Here is a 21326-nt window from a genome sequence, read left to right as displayed (position 1 = left end):
TCCTGTTAGTCTAGGTGCCGTTTGCATGTAATGCAAGTGTCACACAGTGCTGTGGTTTAATATCTGCTCGTTTCCAGACAGGCTAGCTATTGTGGCATTAGTATATCACCCTGACAAGTTATGTGAATGCTTTGTTCCGTACAGGCTAACTATTGAGAGATTAGTACATTTACTAGACAAAGTTATGTGAATGCTTTGTTAAAGAGAAAAGCCTTTAGTTTAGATTTAACTCCCTGGGGTCTAAAAAGCCGCGTTTTGACGTGTTTTCTCCTTATCATAGCAGAATCAACTTAAAATACTCCATCATTAATAATCATACACATGCGGTCGTGGCCAAAAATATTAGCACCCTTGGTAAATATGATCAAATAAGGCTGTGAAAATTCATCTGCATTGTTAATCCTTTTGATTTTTCATTAAAAAAATTCACAAAAATGTATTCTTTCATTGGATAATAAGAATTTAAAATGGGGGGAAATATGATTATGAAATAAATGTTTTTCTCTAATACACATTGTCCAAAATGATTAGCACCCTTTTATTCAATACTTTTTAAAACCTCCATTTGCCAGTTTAATAGGTCTAAATTTTCTATAATGCCTGATGAGGTAAGAAATCACCTAACAAGAGATCAGAGACCATTCCTACATCCAGAATCACTCCAGACCTTTTAGATTCCCAGCTACATGTTGGTGCTTCTCCTCTTCAGTTCACTCCTCTCATTTTCTGTGGGGTTCAGGTCAGAAGAGTGGAATGGCTTTAGCAGAAGCTTGGTTTTGAGCTCAGTGACCCATTTTTGTGTTGTTTTTGAGGTTTTGGTTGTGTTTTGGTTATTGTACAGTTAGAGGATCCAAACATGGCCCATTATAAGAATTCTAACAGAGTCAGTCACTTACGGATTTTTTATCTGTTGGTATTTGATAGAATCCATGATGCCATGAATTTTACCAAGATGTCCAGAACCACCAGCAGAAATATAGGCCCACAACATCAAAAACACAGCAGTATATTTCATAGTACACATGGGGTAATATTTTTTCTGAGTGTTAACCCAACCCATCTTTAGGGTTTGCTGCTAAAAGCTCATTTTTTAGTTTCATCTGACCATAGAAGCTATTCCCATTTAAAGTGAATATGCTTTAGTTTGTTTTTGAATGAGCTAGGAGAATTTTTCTTGTAACCCTCCCAAACAACATGTGTTGATGTAGGTTCTGTTTGACAATTTTTTAAAAGGTTTTCTGAAGCAGAGCCTCAACAATTTTCTGCAATTCTTCAGCTGTGACCCTAAGATAGTCTTTAGCTACTCAAACTCTCCTTCTCACCGCACATTAGGACCATATAGGCTTAGGTCCTCTTTCAGACAGTTTTGTTACATTTTCTGTTGGTTGGAAATTCTTAATTATTGCCCTTATGATGGAAATGGTCATTTTCACTGCTCTAGCTCTTTTCTTAAAGCCGCTTCACCAATTTGTGAAGATCAATTATCTTTTGCTGCACATCAGAAATATATTCTTTGTTTTTTCTCATTGTGATGGATGATTAAGGGAATTTAGGCTTTGTTTCCCCTCCTCTTTATATTTTTGTGAAACAGAAGGCAGAGCTGAATGATTTTGTGTTTACAATCATGCTGGAGTTCTGAAAATTGTGAAAATGAATGGGAATATACTTCAGAGATATTTTACCAATAAGAATTTCTAGGGGTGCTAATAATTGTGTCCAACGAGTATTTGAGAAAAACATTAATTTCATAATGATATTTCCCCTCCATTTTAAATTCCTATTATCCAATGAAAGGATACATTTTTGTTTTTAAATAAAAAATCAAAAGGATTAACAATGCAGATGAATTTTTTACAGCCTTATTTAATCATATTTACCAAGGGTGCTAATATTTTTGGCCACGACTGTACATGTTATTGATCATTTGAAACTGTGAAGGGTCTTCTTTAATCTGTGTACATTCACAATAACAACAAATCTTTGTGTTTTTGTCAAATAAAGAAAATAAACAGGATGCACATTTAGACATTTGTGTCTCTGCCAGCTGTCTCTCAAAACACGTTACAAATATCAGTTGAAACTCCGTGAATACTCATCACACAAACATGCTACACACATCCAATGAAAGTCCGAAATGTCACGCCCACAGGTGGTACCCGGTGTTCACATGGTAATAAACAGACAAATAGTTCAAACAATGACAAACAAAGCATAAAGTTTTATCAGATTTCAAGACTTTACTTTGTGTTTGGATCATAAACCACACCCTTAGTTATGAATGTAATTATGAATGTATTCCCTTAAAGTGCTACTGCTTTGTGTCTTGCTTGTACAGGGAACCCTTCAGAAGTTTTTAGATGATCTTTTTCAAGCCATCCTCAGCATTCCGCCTGAGAAACCACCATTCGCTGTGAAATACTTCTTTGACTTTTTAGAAGAACAGGCAGACCAACGCGGCATCACAGACCCAGACACGCTTCATATTTGGAAGACTAATAGGTAATGGTTTAAAACATTAGCAAGATGTTAAAATCAGATATTAAAACAAAGTTGACAGTTAAAAAAAATTGAATTAGATGGAAATGTTCCTAAAATGTATGCATCAGCTTTAGGGCTCTAATAGTCTCTGTATTTATCTATCTACAGTTTGCCTCTGCGGTTCTGGGTGAACATACTGAAGAACCCTCAGTTTGTTTTTGACATTGATAAGACGGATCACATGGATGCTTGCCTGTCAGTTATTGCTCAGGCTTTCATTGATGCATGCTCACTCTCTGACCTACAGCTAGGCAAAGTAAGAACATAAACACATCTCCAGATATATGTCTTCCAATACTCGCATGTGCCTTTAGATAATATTTGTGTGTCATAATCTTCTAAAGCAATATGCCAGTTGACGAATCACATGCCATCTAATGATGTTTGGTGTGTTCACGACTTGCAGTACTCACTGGATGGTTTAAATGCCGAGGTCATAATAGAGGTTCCAAAAATGGTTTACCATACATTGGTCATTACATCACTTTCACTTTCCTTCACTTTAAAATGTCAGTGCAACAAAAAATATAGAGGTCATGGAGAGAATGCAGATTTTCCATAGCGCAAACACAACCTGATAATGTAATTCATTTTAGGCCGAAATATTACACATAATCTTACACATAATAAACATTTCAGGTTTCCTGGACAGGAATTAGCTTAATCCAGGACTAGACCTTAGTTTAATTAGGAAAAAGAACTAGTTTTAACAAACATGCCTTTACTAAAAACATTACTTGTGAGAAGAACGCCAGTCAGGTTTCATTTCAGCGAATAAGCCTGTCTTGTAGATGGAGCTCGCGCTGTAGATATAGTGTTAGATACCAATCACTTAGAACCTCTGCGTCCCGTCCAAATACCACACATGGAGGTTGTACAGGTCAGGGCGTGGGTGCCATAATGTGCCCCCTGCTTAAAAAAGAAGGCCCTTCGTCAAGGAAATCTTCCAGAAGGGGTCTGTCGCGAGGAGCAAGAGTTCTGGAAACCAATGCCTGGTTGACCAATACAGCGCAACAAACAGAACACACTCCTCGTCCTCCCTTATTTGCACAACGTCTGTGCAATAAGGCTCACTGGGGGAAATGTGTATTTGCACAGCTGTGCCCCAGTGCATCCATGTCAAGTGTTGTCATATCCCCAAGAGCTTCTGAAATTGTTTCAGATGTTTCAGAAGTCAAGATGGACCATGCACGCTCTTCTGTTAGACGTGTGGTTAAATCGACCGAATCCAGTTCCATACCGAGAAAAGAGATCTTCTGCGTGGGGCAAAGTTTGCTCTTTTCCAGTCATCCAGGCGGGACGGTTCGGGTGGAGGTGGTTGATTCCACTTAATCTTTAAAAAGGTGCCACCCGATCCATGACACGAGAGAACGTCTGCCTTCAAAAAGGTACAAGTTAAATACTCGTGCAGTAGGGCAGCACTCACTTACAGGTTGTGGCTAGAAGACGCATGTTGCTACAAATAAAGTGGGTACTGAACCATCTTTCATTTGCCAAACGTTTAGTAAATCCCTCTGTGAAAAAGTCTCTTTAACCACTAAATCTTTACAGCCAAACGTTTAGTATATCCCTCCTTGAAAAAGTAATTTTAACCACAGATTCTTCATATATCTTCATCTTTTGGTAGTGAAAACAACACAAACTGAAAACACGGGATGATATGATGTTTACACAGGTCATAGTTTTCGTTTCTCCTGCGGGCAAGGCTGTAGGCGGAGATTATTGTGCAAAGTGTTGATATTACGTGGATAAAGTCAGGCAGGGGATTCAATCCATATGACGACTCGTTTCAACGATTCAGAGTCGACTCTCTACTTTAGAAGCCAATAACTTTATTAATCGTGCACTTTTTGGTTTAACTACTTTGCACATTGCTTACATTGATAGACAGCTAGATGCAATACAGGTCAGTTTCGATTTTGGATCTGTGTGGCTCTTTAAATTATTCAGTTCAGTCAGTGACAAACATCAGATGTTGCCAATGATAATGTAAGTCCTACCTTCATCATGCAAACATAACCAATCAGAGTGAGGCTGCCGCTAAACTTCGTGGTTGAAGTTTACAGTGGATGAGCAGGAGACTGATTGACTGACTAAGAGCTGTTGTTTCTCAAGAGATGTTCTTTAAAGGGGCTATGGCACAAGACTTTTTTAAGATGTCAAATAAATATTTGGTGTCCCCAGAGCACATATGTGAAGTTTTACATACCCCACAGATAATGTATTATAGCATGTTAAAATTGCCACTTTGTAGGTGTGTATAAAAATGTGCCATTTTGGGTGTGTCCTTTTAAATGCAAATGAGCGGTTTGTTGTTTTCTCTCTCTCCTTTTCTCTGCACTAAATGGCAGTGCTGTGGTTGGATAATGCAGATTAAGGGGCGGTATTTTTATAATAAGAGCTCGTTATGAGATCATAAGGAGAGCCAAATTTCAACTACCTATTTTCTCATGTGCTTGTAGACAGGGCCTGAAATTAACACCCGACCACGCGCCAAATGCGGGTGGATTTTGCAATTGGCGGGTAACACTGTCAATCTACCGGTCACATTGGCGGGTATAGTGCAAATTAGTGATGCTCGAGTCAATGTATAAACAACCCGCTCCCGACCGACGTTTTCAACTAACCCGCCTGTAATTGTTTAAAATAGTTAATTGGCACCTTAATTTCAAACGACCCGACCGACCGCGGCCCAAATATCATTAAAATATTTTGAATGGCTCGTAACGACGGGTGACCGCAGGAACCCGCTCATTTCTTATCAACCAACGCATCACTGATGCGAATTGAGTGATTCATTGAGAGGATGTGAATGCTGTTTCGCAACGTTCATGCGATTGGATAGAAGATGAGGCTCTCTGACTACGTTTGGATGTGCGAGTAAGTATTAAACTGTTGGTGAGATAGGATGAATGTAATGCTGACATAAGCTGTACAGTCACAGCTGCACAGATGTGTAGTGCTGTGACGGATCAGAACTCTTGATGTGTAAACTTTAGAGAGTTGTGTCTTATATTGTAGTACATTAACATACATTTTGCGAATAGACTCATGAAAAACAATGTATGTGGGGCGTTTATGTGCGCAGTTTGGAATTTCACCTCCGTCTGTGTATGTGCGCAAGCGGGTTTCAGGTTTAAGGGCACTCAGTAGGGCACATCAGAGAGACGCGTTCCTTAATGTTTTAAGTGTATGTATAGAGAGTCAAAAACAATCTGTGCTTGTCTTAAAGAGACAGTAATCTCAATTAACCTACTTAAGTCTGTGTCATTAATGATAATCAGACAACGAGAAAATCACTTTTGTAGCTCTAAAAAATAATTATATTTAATTCATACAATAAAGACAGTGTTATCATTCACTATCCAGGCAAAAAAAAAAACTTGCTGGTAAAAAGTCACTGTGGCAGGTGAATTTCTAAATCCGCTGCCACAGTGGCTGGTGGTCAAAAAAGTTAACTTCAGGCCCTGCTTGTAGAGAATGGTTTACCAAAACAAGTTACTGGGTTGATCTTTTTCACATTTTCTATGTTGATAGAAGCACTGGGGACCCAATCATAGCAGTTTAACATGGCAATAGTCAGATTTTTATGCCATGGCCCCTAACAAAACAAGTTAGTTGTTGTCATCTCGAAGCCCGCTTTACAAGAAGACTTGAAGACTTGTTGCTACCACTGCCTGTGTTTTCACGTCATTTTCCATTTCAGAAAGCAATCAAACACGGGCGTTTCACAGGTGGAGCTGATCAGTTGGTCCGCTCACGGTGCCCATGTGCCCATCCGCTAAAGATGAAAATATTTGCACAAAATGCTTACACTACTGTGTGAAACGCGTCTTTTTGTGCTGTTGTGTTTTAAATAACACACCGGATAAAGGGACCCAACACATGTATTACTGTCCTGCCTAGCAGTGTGATTTATTACACTAAAGATTACATGAGTACAACAAACTGTACTAATACAGTGCCATGATATCTTCAACCAAAATAAGGTCACTGAGTAATTTAAGTAGTTTGATTTGTACATTTGACTGCATTCTTTTTCATTTCTGAAATTTTACTTCAAGTCTTTGATAACAGATTGATAAAAGTATTGAAAAAAGCTATTATATTGCTGGTCACTAAAATGATATTTACTATTATGTAACAATTTCTTATCTTTTGTTATTAATGTATTGGTTGCATGGTGATTTAAGCTTTTTTTCTTAAGTTACAGGCTATGGCTCAATGGCACTGTTTTGATGCAATATTTATATAAATACTTGCCTGCATGCACATTTCTTATACAGTACATGACATGGGTTGAGGGTGGTGGTGGGGGGTCTCACATATATATTTTTAGGGGGCCCAGAATTCTCTAGCTACAGCCCTGGTAATAATGAAGTCTCTTTAGGAAAGGCAACTAATAATTATTAAACTAATGTTATTATTACAATATAACAAGCATATCTTTCACCCAGTTTTAAATCACACATGTTATAGCATATATCATTGTTTTTGTCTGTTGTTTTGTCCATTTATTACAGGATTCTCCCACCAATAAGTTACTGTATGCCAAAGAGATCCCAGAGTATAAAAAGAGGGTTCAGTGTTACTACAAACAGATTCAAGAGATGGCACCACTGAGCGAGCAGGAAATGAATGCTCACCTTGCTGAGGAATCACGGGTAAGCAGAATAGACCCTTCCTGTTACAGTTCACATTTCTTCAGACTTACAAAAATGCATCTATTGCAAACCCCAGTGAGCTGCCTGAGTCGGCAACCTTTAATGGCATCAAAGGTATGACCATAAAATGAAAGAATGTATATTTGTAATATACATTAGGTACATACCAAAAGAAGCACTTTAAATTGATTATTTACGAGATTTAATTTCATGTTATGATGTTTCCTTAGAAATCAGCTGTCTTTATAGGAGTAGACAGGCTGCTTATGAAAGACAGCTAGGTTTTCAAACACAACCAACGTGTTTTGTGCAACATACTAATTACCCATCACATGTTCTTGTTGCTCTATACAGAGATACAGGAATGAGTTCAACACGACTCTGGCTTTAACTGAAATCTACAAATATGCCAAGAAATATCGCAATCAGGTGAGAATCAGGTTTCATTTTGTTTATTGTTATGAAAGCGATGCAGTATGATGACCTTCCACGTGTAATTACATCATTTTATTTTATTGTGCATGTGTGAGCACGCTGATGCCCTGGACTGATTTTACGGTCCATTCTTTAGTCATAACTGGGCTTATATAGTGCCATGAAAGACTCTGATTGCAGCCTGTGTGATCATGCTCATTTTGTCATAGCAGCTGCTGTATGAATAGAGGCTGTTTGGCAAAAAGCGATTGCATGGGGGTTTGGAAAACAAACGGTAACCCTGATTTTTGTTAACATGCGGCATGCATAACACTGCATGTGTGAAGCAGCCAGGATGTTTTTGGTTTCTCTATCACTTTTTTGTCATGGTCAAAAGAGATTTGAAATGTTTAGCACAGATCTAAGATTTCACCGACTGTGAAAAAATGAAGAGAGGCAATAATGCACTACAATCAGAACAATAGATCCCTATGAAGCCATTCATAGGGCTTTATTTATGAAGTGTGCGTACACTGCACTTGATGCGTCACTGTGAGATGCACATAACAAAAGTGCACATAACATAATATTGTGACCCTGGACCACAAAACCAGTCATAAGGGTAAAAATGATTTTTATTGAGATTTATACATAAATATTTAAACTTAAAAATATGTTTGTTTGAACAGTAGAATATTTGGCTGAGACAACTATTTAAAAATCTGGGGTCTCATTTATAAAGCGTGCATACTCACAAAACGGGGGTGAACACGTGTGTACGCCAGTTCCCACGCAAAGGTTGTGATCTTTAAAAAAATGAACCTAATGGGAGAATGGGTTTGCAGGGTGGGATCTGAGGATGATTCATGTACGCACACTTGCAGGTGATCTGTGAGGATAGAGGTAAGGAAGATATTTTGATAAATGATGGCAAGCACACAGTTGAGGGTACCCAAATGAATTACATATTTGTTTATCCTACTATTGAAGTCAATGGTAACAATCAGACTGTTTGTACTGTATTATTTACTTCTGCAACAATGCAACCTTTTTAAAAGTGATAAAATAGATTTTAAATTCACTTAAATATTAGAATGATATATTGATTTAAAATTATATATTGGTTGTCAAGGTTATTTTTTTATTTTACTGTTAAAACAGGCATTACACATAAACGGGTCACTGGTGACCCACCTGCGGAGGATGTGTCATGTAGAGATAACACTGTCTAAACAAACACTCCGATAGAGAATTGGCTCACTGGGATTTGAATACAAGTCAGGCCTTTCTCATTTCCCAGTCTCATTCCACCTATTTCACCAAGAGTTTCCTCTCCCTGTTTGCATAAAGGCCATAGAAATTCAAAAACATTGAAGAATATATAGTGTATACTTAATGGTGATCTTTCTCTTGTCTCAGGTGGTGTATGCCCTAGAGTCTAACCCTACCGCTCGACGCACTCAACTGCAGCACAAGTTCGAGCAGGTCATTGCACTAGTGGAAGACAACATCTACGAGTGTAGCAGTGAGGCCTGAGTCAATCAAATCACAAAGCCCAGAGAACTGAGCCAATCAGAAGCCAGCTCCTGTGCCTCCGAACCAATGAAACACATTTCACGTTCCTGTTGAAAATGAAATGTGGCCTTATTTAAGTTAAGAAAATTACAACTTAACCACTGTCTAATTGAATGTATTCCTTTATGTGCAACATCCACAGAGTAAGAAAATATTATTCTACTGATTCTTGCTAAAATTGGTTTAGCTGGTCATTTTCATTTGAAAAACAATCCAGATACAGGGTGTGTAATATTGACTTAGTTGAGGTTAATCGAAGACTCAGGGGCCCTGAGGTCCTGCGGCTAAATAACGCACTGACCCCACACTCGGGGAGAGCCAACGATAATGCACTGGATTATCTATTACATTTTTATAGCAATATATATAGCTGTTTATATGATGATTTTATTGTGTGATTGATGATTCAATGTGAATAAGGTTTCTGGTGGGATATTTGTATTCTTCCATATTTTTAAATGGCAGAATTGTTTTTGTCAGTCCAAACAAATCAGACCACAACATTATGATATGCATATGAATGGGACCATGTTGCATATGTTTTATTATTTGAAGGGTTTAGGTTTGGGGGTTGAAACCAAAGCAAAAATATATGCATAATTCTGTATATATTCTTCTGAAAAATGTATTACATGTCTTTAATTTGGACAAATAGGGAAATTCTATTGAATAAAGCCGTAAACATAACTAAACAGTTGTTTCATATGCATTGTCATGTTCAAAGAGAAGACGAAGTAAACAAAGTATTGTTTATATATACAAAATCCCCAGTTTTGTTTTCAGTTAAATGAATATATAAGATACCATACACAAGCCCCTCCAAAAATATTGGGACAGTGAGGCCAATTCCTTTATTTTTGCTGTAGCCTGAAATGATTTGGGTTTGACATTAAAAGATGATCAAAAGATACCAAACAAGAGATTTGCAACTTTTATTTACAGGTATTTACATCTGGATCTGACAAACAATGATTATTCAAACAATGAAGTGAAAATATAATTTTATTTACACTAAATTTGTGCTCCAGTAGTTCCTTGGCTGCCATTTTATTTTTTCGAACTCGACCAATCACATTCAAAACTGTACACCCACTCCTATGAGTGTATAATTGTGGGACAGGACAATGGTGGTATCTCAAGAGACAGGAAGTAAACCTAACATTGAATTCGGACATGCCTTGAAGCCTTCCTGCCTCTGAAGGCTGCCGCAGAAGGCAGCAATTTAAAGTTTTCGGACACAGCCTTTATGTTCACAAGTACAGAGGCTACATCAGACGATACAAACCACTAATTAGCAAGAATAGGAAGGCCAGGCTGTAATTTGCCAAAAAGTACAGAGATGAGCCTCTTAAGATTGACTCGGCCAGTCAAGGTTAATCTTTGTCTCATCAGACTAAAGTCTATAGAGCAGCAGGGCTATTCAAATCTTACACTGGAGGGCTGAGCACTGCAGAGTTTAGCTCCAACTGTGATCAAACACACCTGAGCAAACTAATCAAGGTCTTCATGATAACTAGACAATCACAGATGGTTAAGTTTGATTAAGGTTGGAGCTAAACTTTGTAGTGCTCGGCCCTGGTTTGGTGATGTCAGTGGGTCACAGGCCTGAAAAATTTCTCAACCACACCATTAGCTTGACTGTAAAATATCAAATATTTATGAAAATTTCACATAAATGCTCTCTGTGGCAGTCATACCTTTTGTGTGTGTCTCTGTGTGTGTGTGTGTGTGTGTGTGTGTGTGTGTGTGTGTGTGTGTGTGTGTGTGTGATTGAGCATGTATTTTCTATATTGCATTTGTGCTCTAGTACTAGGCCTACTTTTCTTTGTTGAAATCTTCAGATTTATTCTAGATGCATTGATTATTTTTTTATGTTTAAGAAAAAAAGTTTTTTTTGCATTTTTTATTAATTTCAATTGGGGTAATTTTTACCCCCAAATTTGGTAATTTTTTACACATCTTTAGAACGACAGAATTTTTATATGAATATTGACAGATACTGTAGTCTAGAAAAGTCACAAAACTTTATTCCACTGAGATAAAGGAAACCATGTTTTTTTAACCAAAGAAAGGTGGTTTGGGGTAAGATTGACCCTAAGGGACTTATTAGGGTTAATTAATGTCATGATGAGCTAAATGTTTTCAGTTAGTTAATAGTCTAAACTGCAGGCAGATCAGTTCAGCAGCCGGACTCTACTAGGACGCCATGCTGTTGTAATAGACACTTACGAAAAAGAAGTTTATTCAAGTGTGCTCTTTTAAACTAAAAAATTAAGAAAGTATACTTTTAGTTTACTTTACTTCTCAGAAATATACTTAAATTGTACTAAAGTATACTTGACCTATACTGACAGAAATGTCTAAGTATATTTGCCCTATACTTGTTTACTGACATATACTTAAAAGTATAAAGTAAAAATGCAACAACGAAAACTACATCAAGAAAGCTGCAAAAAAGCCATATGAATAGCCCTGGTGAGCCCATCTTTAAATATTTAAGCAATATCGCTCAAATAGGAGTGTGATATAGCTCTATATCATCACGGCTGTGATTAGGCCAGAGGCACGAGGCCGTAGCACACGTTTGAAAAACGAAAACTAGAAAACAACAACGGAGTTATTTTAAAAGCCTCTTTGTTTGAGAACTACTTTTTCCGCCACGGATTTGAGGGCGGCCAGAATGACAGGTAACACTTTCGGCTGCTTTGAATCTCATAATTACTCAATGGACGGATAGGCGTTTCTTTATATTAACGTTTTTTGGTCACAAAGTGTAGTTTTAAGATTAGTTCAGTCGAGAATATATATGTATTATATTTAAATATATAGTCGATTATTAAAGATAGCGCCTGTTTGAACGTTTGCTTAGTGAGATTCGGTACGTATGAGAACCAAAGCATGAGCGGACGTCAGTGTTCACTCGCCCCGCTGACCACCGCCCTCTCTGGGCTACATCTCTGACAGGGATTCCTGGCTCAATTGTTGGCCTTGTTTGTTTTTGATGGTCAAAATGATGAGATCAAATCAGCAGTATTTGGTGTCATGATAAAACTATTACTTGTTTTCTTATTCATATTTAGTGTCTTTTGTGTTGTTATTGTTTTGGCGCGAGGTAAAAGTTAATAAAACTATACTTCTATAATGTTACTATTGGTTTACCATTTCATCTTAACACGATACGAGCACTCGGTTATTATTAGACTTCGTTCTTTTCAGTACTATATAAAACTGTTTTTTATAAGTGTCAGAGAGATGTTTTTGCATGCTGCTTATAAATATATCAGTGGCGATATCTCATAACATGTTTTAATAGGCACGTCGCGATTAAATAAATGATCAATGTCCACATTTAAAAGCTGCGGTGCTTACCTTGCAGTTCCACGGTGTTTTCGCGTTCTGATAAGAGATATAGCTCCAGAAAAAAATGAGTGTTTACATTCCTCTTTCCAAGTGTTAATCGTCCACACGACACATCAAGACATTACTCCCGTTAACTTTAACGTAACATCCAAGAGCGCTGATCTTTGACGGAATAATAACTTCCGATTGGGGATTCACAGACTGATTTACGAGCTAGTGAACTAATGAGACACACGGAGAGTGATTCAAAACAGCGCGGTTATGTGCGCCCAAGTACACCTGGCTGCAGCCTGCAGTTTTTCCATTCAGAGATGAGCCTGTTTAGAGGACCTCCATTCACTAGGTGGCGGAATGATACGAAAGGTGAAGCGGTTACTGTGCCGTTATCAGTAGAATATTGCACGCCTCTTAGCCAATCAGATTCGAGAACCAGAAAGAATTGTTGTATAAAATGAAAGTATGCCTTCAATTAAACTTTTAATATACTTCAAAATTATTATAATTTAGTATATTTTCTAAAAGTATACTTTAAAATTTGCACAGAACTTTAACTCCAAGTATATTTTTAAAGTTATATTTTAAACTTATTTTAAAGTTTATTTTAGGTATACTTCATATGTTTGCTTAAAGTTATCATTATAATAATGCACTGACAGCATATTTATAAAATACATTATTTAGGATCCTTTAGAAACAGTATATTTTAAGTCCATTTTTAAAGGATATGTAGTGTACAAATTTATTTTTATGGAGAATCTTTAGTATTAGTAAACTAGTAGGTTATTAATTTTGTGCTGCAGGTATACTTGCAAGTATTCTTTTACTATACCTTTAGTTAACTAGTAGTTTACTAGTCATACTGAAAGTGTACATACTAGTTTACTAAGAGTACACTAACAGAACACTTGCAAGTTATTAATTGTGTGATGCAGGTATACATGCCAGTACTCTTTTACTATACTTTTAGTTAACTAGTAGTATACTACTCAACTTTATGTGAAGTATGACCGCATAAGCCCAATTCTGGCATCTTTACACTGGCTACCAGTTAAATATCGTATACAGTCTTGTTCAAAATAATAGCAGTACAATGTGACTAACCAGAATAATCAAGGTTTTTAGTATATTTTTTTATTGCTACGTGGCAAACAAGTTACCAGTAGGTTCAGTAGATTCTCAGAAAACAAATGAGACCCAGCATTCATGATATGCACGCTCTTAAGGCTGTGCAATTGGGCAATTAGTTGAATTAGTTGAAAGGGGTGTGTTCAAAAAAATAGCAGTGTGGCATTCAATCACTGAGGTCATCAATTTTGTGAAGAAACAGGTGTGAATCAGGTGGCCCCTATTTAAGGATGAAGCCAACACTTGTTGAACATGCATTTGAAAGCTGAGGAAAATGGGTCGTTCAAGACATTGTTCAGAAGAACAGCGTACTTTGATTAAAAAGTTGATTGGAGAGGGGAAAACCTATAAAGAGGTGCAAAAAATGATAGGCTGTTCAGCTAAAATGATCTCCAATGCCTTAAAATGGAGAGCAAAACCAGAGAGACGTGGAAGAAAACGGAGGACAACCATCAAAATGGATAGAAGAATAACCAGAATGGCAAAGGCTCAGCCAATGATCACCTCCAGGATGATCAAAGACAGTCTGGAGTTACCTGTAAGTACTGTGACAGTTAGAAGACGTCTGTGTGAAGCTAATCTATTTTCAAAAATCCCCCGCAAAGTCCCTCTGTTAAAAAAAAGGCATGTGCAGAAGAGGTTACAATTTGCCAAAGAACACATCAACTGGCCTAAAGAGAAATGGAGGAACATTTTGTGGACTGATGAGAGTAACATTTTTCTTTTTGGTTCCAAGGGCCACAGGCAGTTTGTGAGACGACCCCCAAACTCTGAATTCAAGCCACAGTACACCGTGAAGACAGTGAAGCATGGAGGTGCAAGCATCATGATATGGGCATGTTTCTCCTACTATGGTGTTGGGCCTATTTATCGCATACCAGGGATCATGGATCAGTTTGCATATGTTAAAATACTTGAAGAGGTCATGTTGCCCTATGCTGAAGAGGACATGCCCTTGAAATGGTTGTTTCAACAAGACAATGACCCAAAAACACACTAGTAAACAGGCAAAGTCTTGGTTCCAAACCAACAAAATTAATGTTATGGAGTGGCCAGCCCAATCTCCAGACCTTAATCCAATTGAGAACTTGTGGGGTGATATCAAAAATGCTGTTTCTGAAGCAAAACCAAGAAATGTGAATGAATTGTGGAATGTTGTTAAAGAATCATGGAGTGGAATACCAGCTGAGAGGTGCAACAAGTTGGTTGACTCCATGCCACACAGATGTCAAGCAGTTTTAAAAAACTGTGGTCATACAACTAAATATTAGTTTAGTGATTCACAGGATTGCTAAATCCCAGAAAAAAAAATGTTTGTACAAAATAGTTTTGAGTTTGTACAGTCAAAGGTAGACACTGCTATTTTTTTGAACACACCCCTTTCAACTAATTGCCCAATTGCACAGCCTTAAGAACGTGCATATCATGAATGCTGGGTCTTGTTTGTTTTCTGAGAATCTTCTGAACCTACTGGTAACTTGTTTGCCACGTAGCAATAAAAAAATATACTAAAAACCTTGATTATTCTGGTTAGTCACATTGTACTGCTATTATTTTGAACAAGACTGTACAATTTAAAATATTACTAATCACCTACAAAGCCTTAAATGGCCTAGCACCCTCATATCTTAGAGAATTATTATCAGAATACAATCCATCACGTGCATTGCGGTCACAAAATTCTGGCCTCTTAATTATCCCTAAAATATCAAAAGTGTCTAAAGGTGGCAGATCCTTTTCCTACTTAGCCCCTAAGCTCTGGAATGATTTACCAACCGACGTCCGAAAATAGTAGATAGATAACTTTAAATCTAGACTTAAAACTTTTCTCTTTAACAAGGCTTTCAAATAGTTGTTTTAACAATGGTACTTATCTCCTAATAGCTAGCTTGTACAACCTAATAAATAAATAAATAAATTAATGAATAAATTAAAACCTTTTTTTTTCGTCAACACTTCAAAGCATGGTAAATCTCATTAATACTCTTTAGTAATATGCTGAAACTTTGAATTGGTTTTCGACCGAGTCTTGGCCGGCTTGCAATTTTGGCCTTTTCCCATGACCTTAAAATAGTATGTCATACAGAACCGTTTGCCACTGTACGTTAGCATTAACGACGGCAGTGGGGCCTCTGGCCTTAGTCAAACGAGTTCTGTTTCCGTTTCTAAAATCATTAACTATATGTAATACACTTAACCAGCAATAGTTAGCCTGTCCGGAACCGAGCTGACTAAAACCACATTACTGTGTGACACTTGTTTTCTATGTGAACGGCCCCTACGCTAATAAGATTTTGTGTCTCTCTCCCTGTCTCGTCCTTGATCCCGAGGACGAGACAAACAGATCCAGTTCCGGTACATGTGAAAGTCGGCACACAACTGATCTACTAGCTGTTCTTCAACGTGATGTCCAGCTGATGCCTGACCAAAGACCACCGGCAGAACCCGCTTAATCTCCGCTTAATCTCCTTCCGTTTCAATGTGTATATATATATATATACCTCCCAAGGGTTTTTTCCTCCTATGACTTTTTTTACTTCCCCGGCTAAAATTCCGGGGGGTTTTTTTCTCCTAGGGGGTTTTTCAACCCGGGGAGGCAGCCTTTTTGGGCTTAACTTCTATACGTTACATTAGTAATACGTTTGTTTATAATGTTGATTTATAGCCGTAGCAAATTTAACTGCTTGTGCTATCGTTTATTATGTTGTGCTATCTGTCGATTTTCTGTGCTTTTCACTGCATCTATTATGTAAAGCTGCTTTGATACAATTACCAAATGATTGCTTCGTGTATTCTAGTGGCGCCGTTCTAGTGGCAGCCTGCAACAGCAGCAGCTCCGTGTTTGTTTGTTATTGTTGGTCTCTTACCACTTTTTTTTCTAGCGTTTACATCGTTAACATCGGTATATTTAAACTAATTGTATGACAATGCTGGTTGTTAAGCAGTTGAATCACTTTTTACTGCTTTTTAGTATACTTTGTTTGCTTGCTGTGGCGTGCATTCATGGCGAGCACCCCGAGGCTATTGTTTACTCGCGCGACCAACTGATTGCGCTTGGGAATATCACCCTACCCCACGGTGGCTTACCGACGATACCAAAAGAACTGAGGAGGAAACGCCGTGGATGCCGCGCAGGAGTTTTACAGAGAGCAAAGAAGAGGAGGTTTAAGCCTTACCTTCCATCAGTTGTCATGGGAAATGTAAGATCTCTTGTAAACAAAACGGACGAACTGTCTGCATTGGTGAAAAATCAGAGGGAATATAGGGAATGCAGCATTATGTGCTTTACGGAGACATGGATGCACGAACATATCCCGGACTCCACTGCTACAGTGGATGGCTTTCAAACAGTGCGGGCGGACAGAGACTCGGCGAGCGGTAAGAAGAAAGGAGGGGGGCTCGCTGTTCTGGTTAACAACAAGTGGTGCAATCCCAAACATATTTATGTTAAGGAACGTCTCTGTCAGCCAGACATTGAATTGATTGCCATTGGTTTAAGGCCATTTTATCTGCCACGGGAGTTTACCTCCACCATCTTTGTTGCTGTTTACATTCCACCTACGGCAAGCGCAGAGACAGCGTGTGACGTCATACATACGGTCATAGCAAAATTGCAAACACAGCAACCAAATGCTTTTATTGCTATATCGGGAGACTTCAACCATGTGTCTCTAAAATCAACTTTACCCACTTTTTATCAGTTTGTAGAATGTTTAACCAGAGATGACAGAACACTGGATTTATTGTATGCCAATGTCAAGGATGCTTATAACTCCACTGCCCTCCCCCCACTTGGACGATCAGACCACAACCTCGTCTTGCTTACTCCACTTTATAAACCTGTGGTACAGCGACAACCTGTAACTACTAGAACAGTGAGGAGATGGACTCAGGAGGGGGTCGAAAACCTGCGCAGTGCACTGGACATCACTGACTGGGATGTACTATGCGAACAAGGGGACATTGATAGTATGGTGGATTGTGTAACTGATTACATCAACTTCTGTGTGGACAATACCATCCCCGCTAGTGTGGTACGTTGCTTCCCTAACAATAAACCTTGGATCACAAAGGATCTGAAAGCGCTGTTAAATGACAAGAAAAGAGCTTTCAGTAGGGGAGACAAGGAAGAGGTGAAGCGGGTACAAAAACTGCTGAAACGAATGCTGAGAGAGGGCAAAGATTCCTACAGGAGGAAACTGGAGGAGAAACTGCAGAAGAACAAGATGAAAGAAGTATGGAGTGGTATGAGGGAAATCACTGGTCTTAAACAACCAGTACGAATAATGGAGAGTGACCCAGTGATGGCTGACAGGCTAAACATGTTCTTTAACAGGTTTAACTCAGAACCTGCTGAAATACCACATCACCTATCCTACATCAAACATCCTGCAATGACCCATCACCCATCCTCCCACATTCATCATCCGGAAACATTAACATCTGTTCTCAGCACATCCCTCCACCAAAACTGCCCACAGCTGATACCCACATATACATCGTTTGATAACAACATTCCACTTACTAGACTGACAATCACTGAGGAACAGGTTAAGAGGGAGCTAGGAAGGCTTCACCAGGGCAAGTCTGCAGGCCCAGATGGTATTTGTTCTAAGATCCTGAGAGTTTGTGCTGACGAACTGAGTGGAATACTCCAGCGCCTTTTTAACTTGAGTCTAAGCCTAAAAAGGGTACCATTACTCTGGAAAACATCATGTCTGGTGCCAGTGCCAAAAAAGGGGCGCCCCGCCGATCTCAATGACTACAGACCAGTAGCGCTAACATCACACATAATGAAGACTATGGAGAGGATAGTCTTATCACATCTGAGATCACTGGTCATCTCATCATTGGATCCCCTGCAATTTGCTTACTGTTCCAAGGTTGGAGTAGAGGATGCCATTATATACATGCTGCAGAGGATCTATCCACATTTGGATAAACCTGGCTGCTCTGTGAGGATCTTGTTCTTTGACTTTTCCAGCGCCTTTAACACCATCCATCCAGCATTATTAGGAAAAAAACTGGCTGATATGCAGGCTGATACGTCAATGATTTCCTGGGTCATAGATTACCTTACAGGCAGACCACAGTTTGTAAGGCTTCGTAACTGTGTGTCCCAGCATGTGGTTAGCAACATAGGCGCTCCTCAAGGTACAGTTCTGTCACCATTTCTTTTCACTCTCTATACCTCTGACTTCCAGTACAACACACAGTTATGTCACTTACAAAAGTTCTCAGATGACACTGCTGTTGTGGGGTGTATTGAGGAGGGGCAGGAGATGGAATATAGAACACTTATCACCAGCTTTGTGGAGTGGTGTGAAGCTAATCGCCTGCAGCTTAACGTGACAAAAACTAAGGAAATGGTAATCGACTTCAGGAGGAAAAAGGCCCAACTCACCCCTATCTGTATAAGTGACTGTGATGTAGAGATTGTGGACTCATACAAATACCTGGGTGTTCACATTGACAATAAGCTTAACTGGACTCAGAACACAGAGGCAATATACAGGAAGGGACAAAGTCGCCTGTACTTCTTAAGGAGGCTACGATCGTTTAATGTATGCAAAAAAATGCTTACCATGTTCTACCAGTCTGTGGTAGCCAGCTCCTTGTTCTATGCAGTGTTATGCTGGGGTTCGGGTGTAAAAGTAAAACATACTAACCAGCTAAATAAACTTATTAAGAAAGCAAGTTCAATCATTGGAGAGGAACTAGTCCCTCTGGAGGTAGTTGCTGAGAAGAGGATAATGTCCAAATTGCTTACCATTCTAGACAACACCTCTCACCCTCTACATGATGTGTTTGTTAACTTGAGGAGTAATTTTAGCTGGAGACTGATCCCACCCAGGTGCAAAAGTGAGCGTTACAGGAAATCATTTGTTCCCACTGCAATAAGACTGTACAATGCATCCAGTATTCACTAGCATTTACAAATAGTCACTTTCTGTTGTACATATACGGGTATATTTTTGGTGAATCACTTTCAGAGTACATTATGTATTTTTATGTACTTTCATATCCTCTATGTATATGTTTTGTTTGTTTTTATGCCTGGCTGCTAATGCAAACCAATTTCCCCCAGAGGGATTAATAAAGTACCTATCTATCTATCTATCTATCTATCTAAATAAAATTGAATTGAATTGAAAATTGAACTTAACATATATATTAGGGCCAGGACTTTAATGCGTTAATTAAGATTAATTAATTACACAAAAAACAATGCATTAAACATTTTTAATCGCACTTATTTTTGCACAGCAGAACATTTCTCATTGGATGAGTTTCGGCGGACCGATTATACTGGAGCACCAACTAGCGTTCATGACTTTAGACAACAACAAACCACAGTGAACATGAATGAAGAAGCTAGCTGATGACATCGCTTTGGTTGGTCCCGTGGATGGGAAACGGATGGAAGCGTCGACAACAAGGAATTCACATATCACCGCAGCACATCGAGCCTCAAGTATCATCTCAATGCAAAACATATAGCAGCTAGCGTGGACGTTAGCCCGACTCTGAGTACAACAACTTGGTTGAACAAAAATAAACAATATTTTGTTGCTTAAGCTTATGTATTCAGTCAATAACTTCTCAATGTTCTCAGGTCAAATACCAAAAAACTAATTTAAAAAGCATTAATGTAAGAAAATTTTGATATTTAAAAAAATATAAGCAAATAGCAATCAAAACCCAAAGTAATATTTGAGGTAGCGGCAGGCTTTATATATAAAATATCATCATTTATATGGTGCTTTCAATTGAGAGGTGGTTGTCCCAAACCCCAAGGTCTGAATTTCACCATAGGAAAAAATATGAAATAATTAAAAAAAAAATTATCATTGTTTTAGGAAGTATCATTTTGAATCCTTTTGTTAATTAAAACCAACAATATATTTATTAGATATTTTCAGTAAAAATCATGTAAAATCATGTAAAAAAACACTGTCCCACATTTTGACCTCACTACCGAAACATTGCATAGTTTGGTCAATAATATAATAATGCTTTAAGCCACTCCCCTCCATTTTGCAGAAACTTAGTCTGTGCCTCTCTCCCTTGTGGTGACATGGTGATTAGATCAGTCCCATGGTTTTGAAGTAAATGTGATCAAAAGTTTGGAAATCAGTGTGTGAATTTATGAACATCACTACCGATCACACATTTTCAATGATTAATTAAGTTTTTTTGATTTTTTTTCTACTGGTCATTTAGGTTTTACTCATGTTTCAATGTAGAGAACTGTGCTAGCTGACTACGTACTGATTAGCATCTTAGCAGTAGGATCAAAGTTAGCTTAAATCGTCACTATCGAAACAGTCACAACTGAAACATTTGTTGACGTTTCGATTGTGACGTGATTGTTTCGGTGGTGACAAAATGACACTTACTTCTTTATTTTAATAGATTAATAGAAACTTTCAAGTGCACATATATTCTTTTTTCAGTACAAATAATTTGTCAGTCATATTTCTGTAATGTTGTATGTGATTTGACTAGGACTACAAACTAAGATAAAATGAACTAGGCCAGATTAATTTAATTAATTCATACAGTAGTAGCCTGACTCATTATTGATATAAATGAAGGCTATATGATTCTACCTCTGGTCTCTAGGAAAACTTTCTGCGGGACTTTGAC

The 21326-nt window shown here is 38.2% G+C and overlaps 2 protein-coding genes across 2 annotated transcripts in view; both read left to right on the top strand.

Annotated features, from left to right (window-relative positions):
- plxnd1 (plexin D1) overlaps positions 1 to 10099 on the top strand; it is a 67331-nt gene extending 57232 nt beyond the window's left edge. The window contains exons 32-36 of the mRNA XM_073867401.1: positions 2336 to 2499; positions 2647 to 2794; positions 7062 to 7202; positions 7557 to 7631; positions 9036 to 10099. Of these exons, the coding sequence (XP_073723502.1) occupies positions 2336 to 2499; positions 2647 to 2794; positions 7062 to 7202; positions 7557 to 7631; positions 9036 to 9152 (645 nt within the window). The 3' untranslated portion in view covers positions 9153 to 10099. The remainder of the gene's footprint in view (positions 1 to 2335; positions 2500 to 2646; positions 2795 to 7061; positions 7203 to 7556; positions 7632 to 9035) is intronic.
- Positions 10100 to 15225: 5126 nt separating this feature from the next.
- LOC141363884 (uncharacterized) lies at positions 15226 to 19681 on the top strand. Its single transcript, XM_073867400.1, has one exon. It carries the CDS (start codon positions 16598 to 16600, stop codon positions 19604 to 19606), a length of 3009 nt encoding a protein of 1002 aa, XP_073723501.1. The 5' UTR covers positions 15226 to 16597; the 3' UTR covers positions 19607 to 19681.
- Positions 19682 to 21326: the final 1645 nt, after the last annotated feature.

Source organism: Misgurnus anguillicaudatus, chromosome 5, assembly GCF_027580225.2.
Source record: "Misgurnus anguillicaudatus chromosome 5, ASM2758022v2, whole genome shotgun sequence".
Taxonomy (NCBI): Eukaryota; Metazoa; Chordata; class Actinopteri; order Cypriniformes; family Cobitidae; genus Misgurnus; species Misgurnus anguillicaudatus.
The sequence above is the reverse complement of the archived record's forward strand: the minus strand, read 5'-3'. Positions and strand labels throughout refer to the sequence as shown.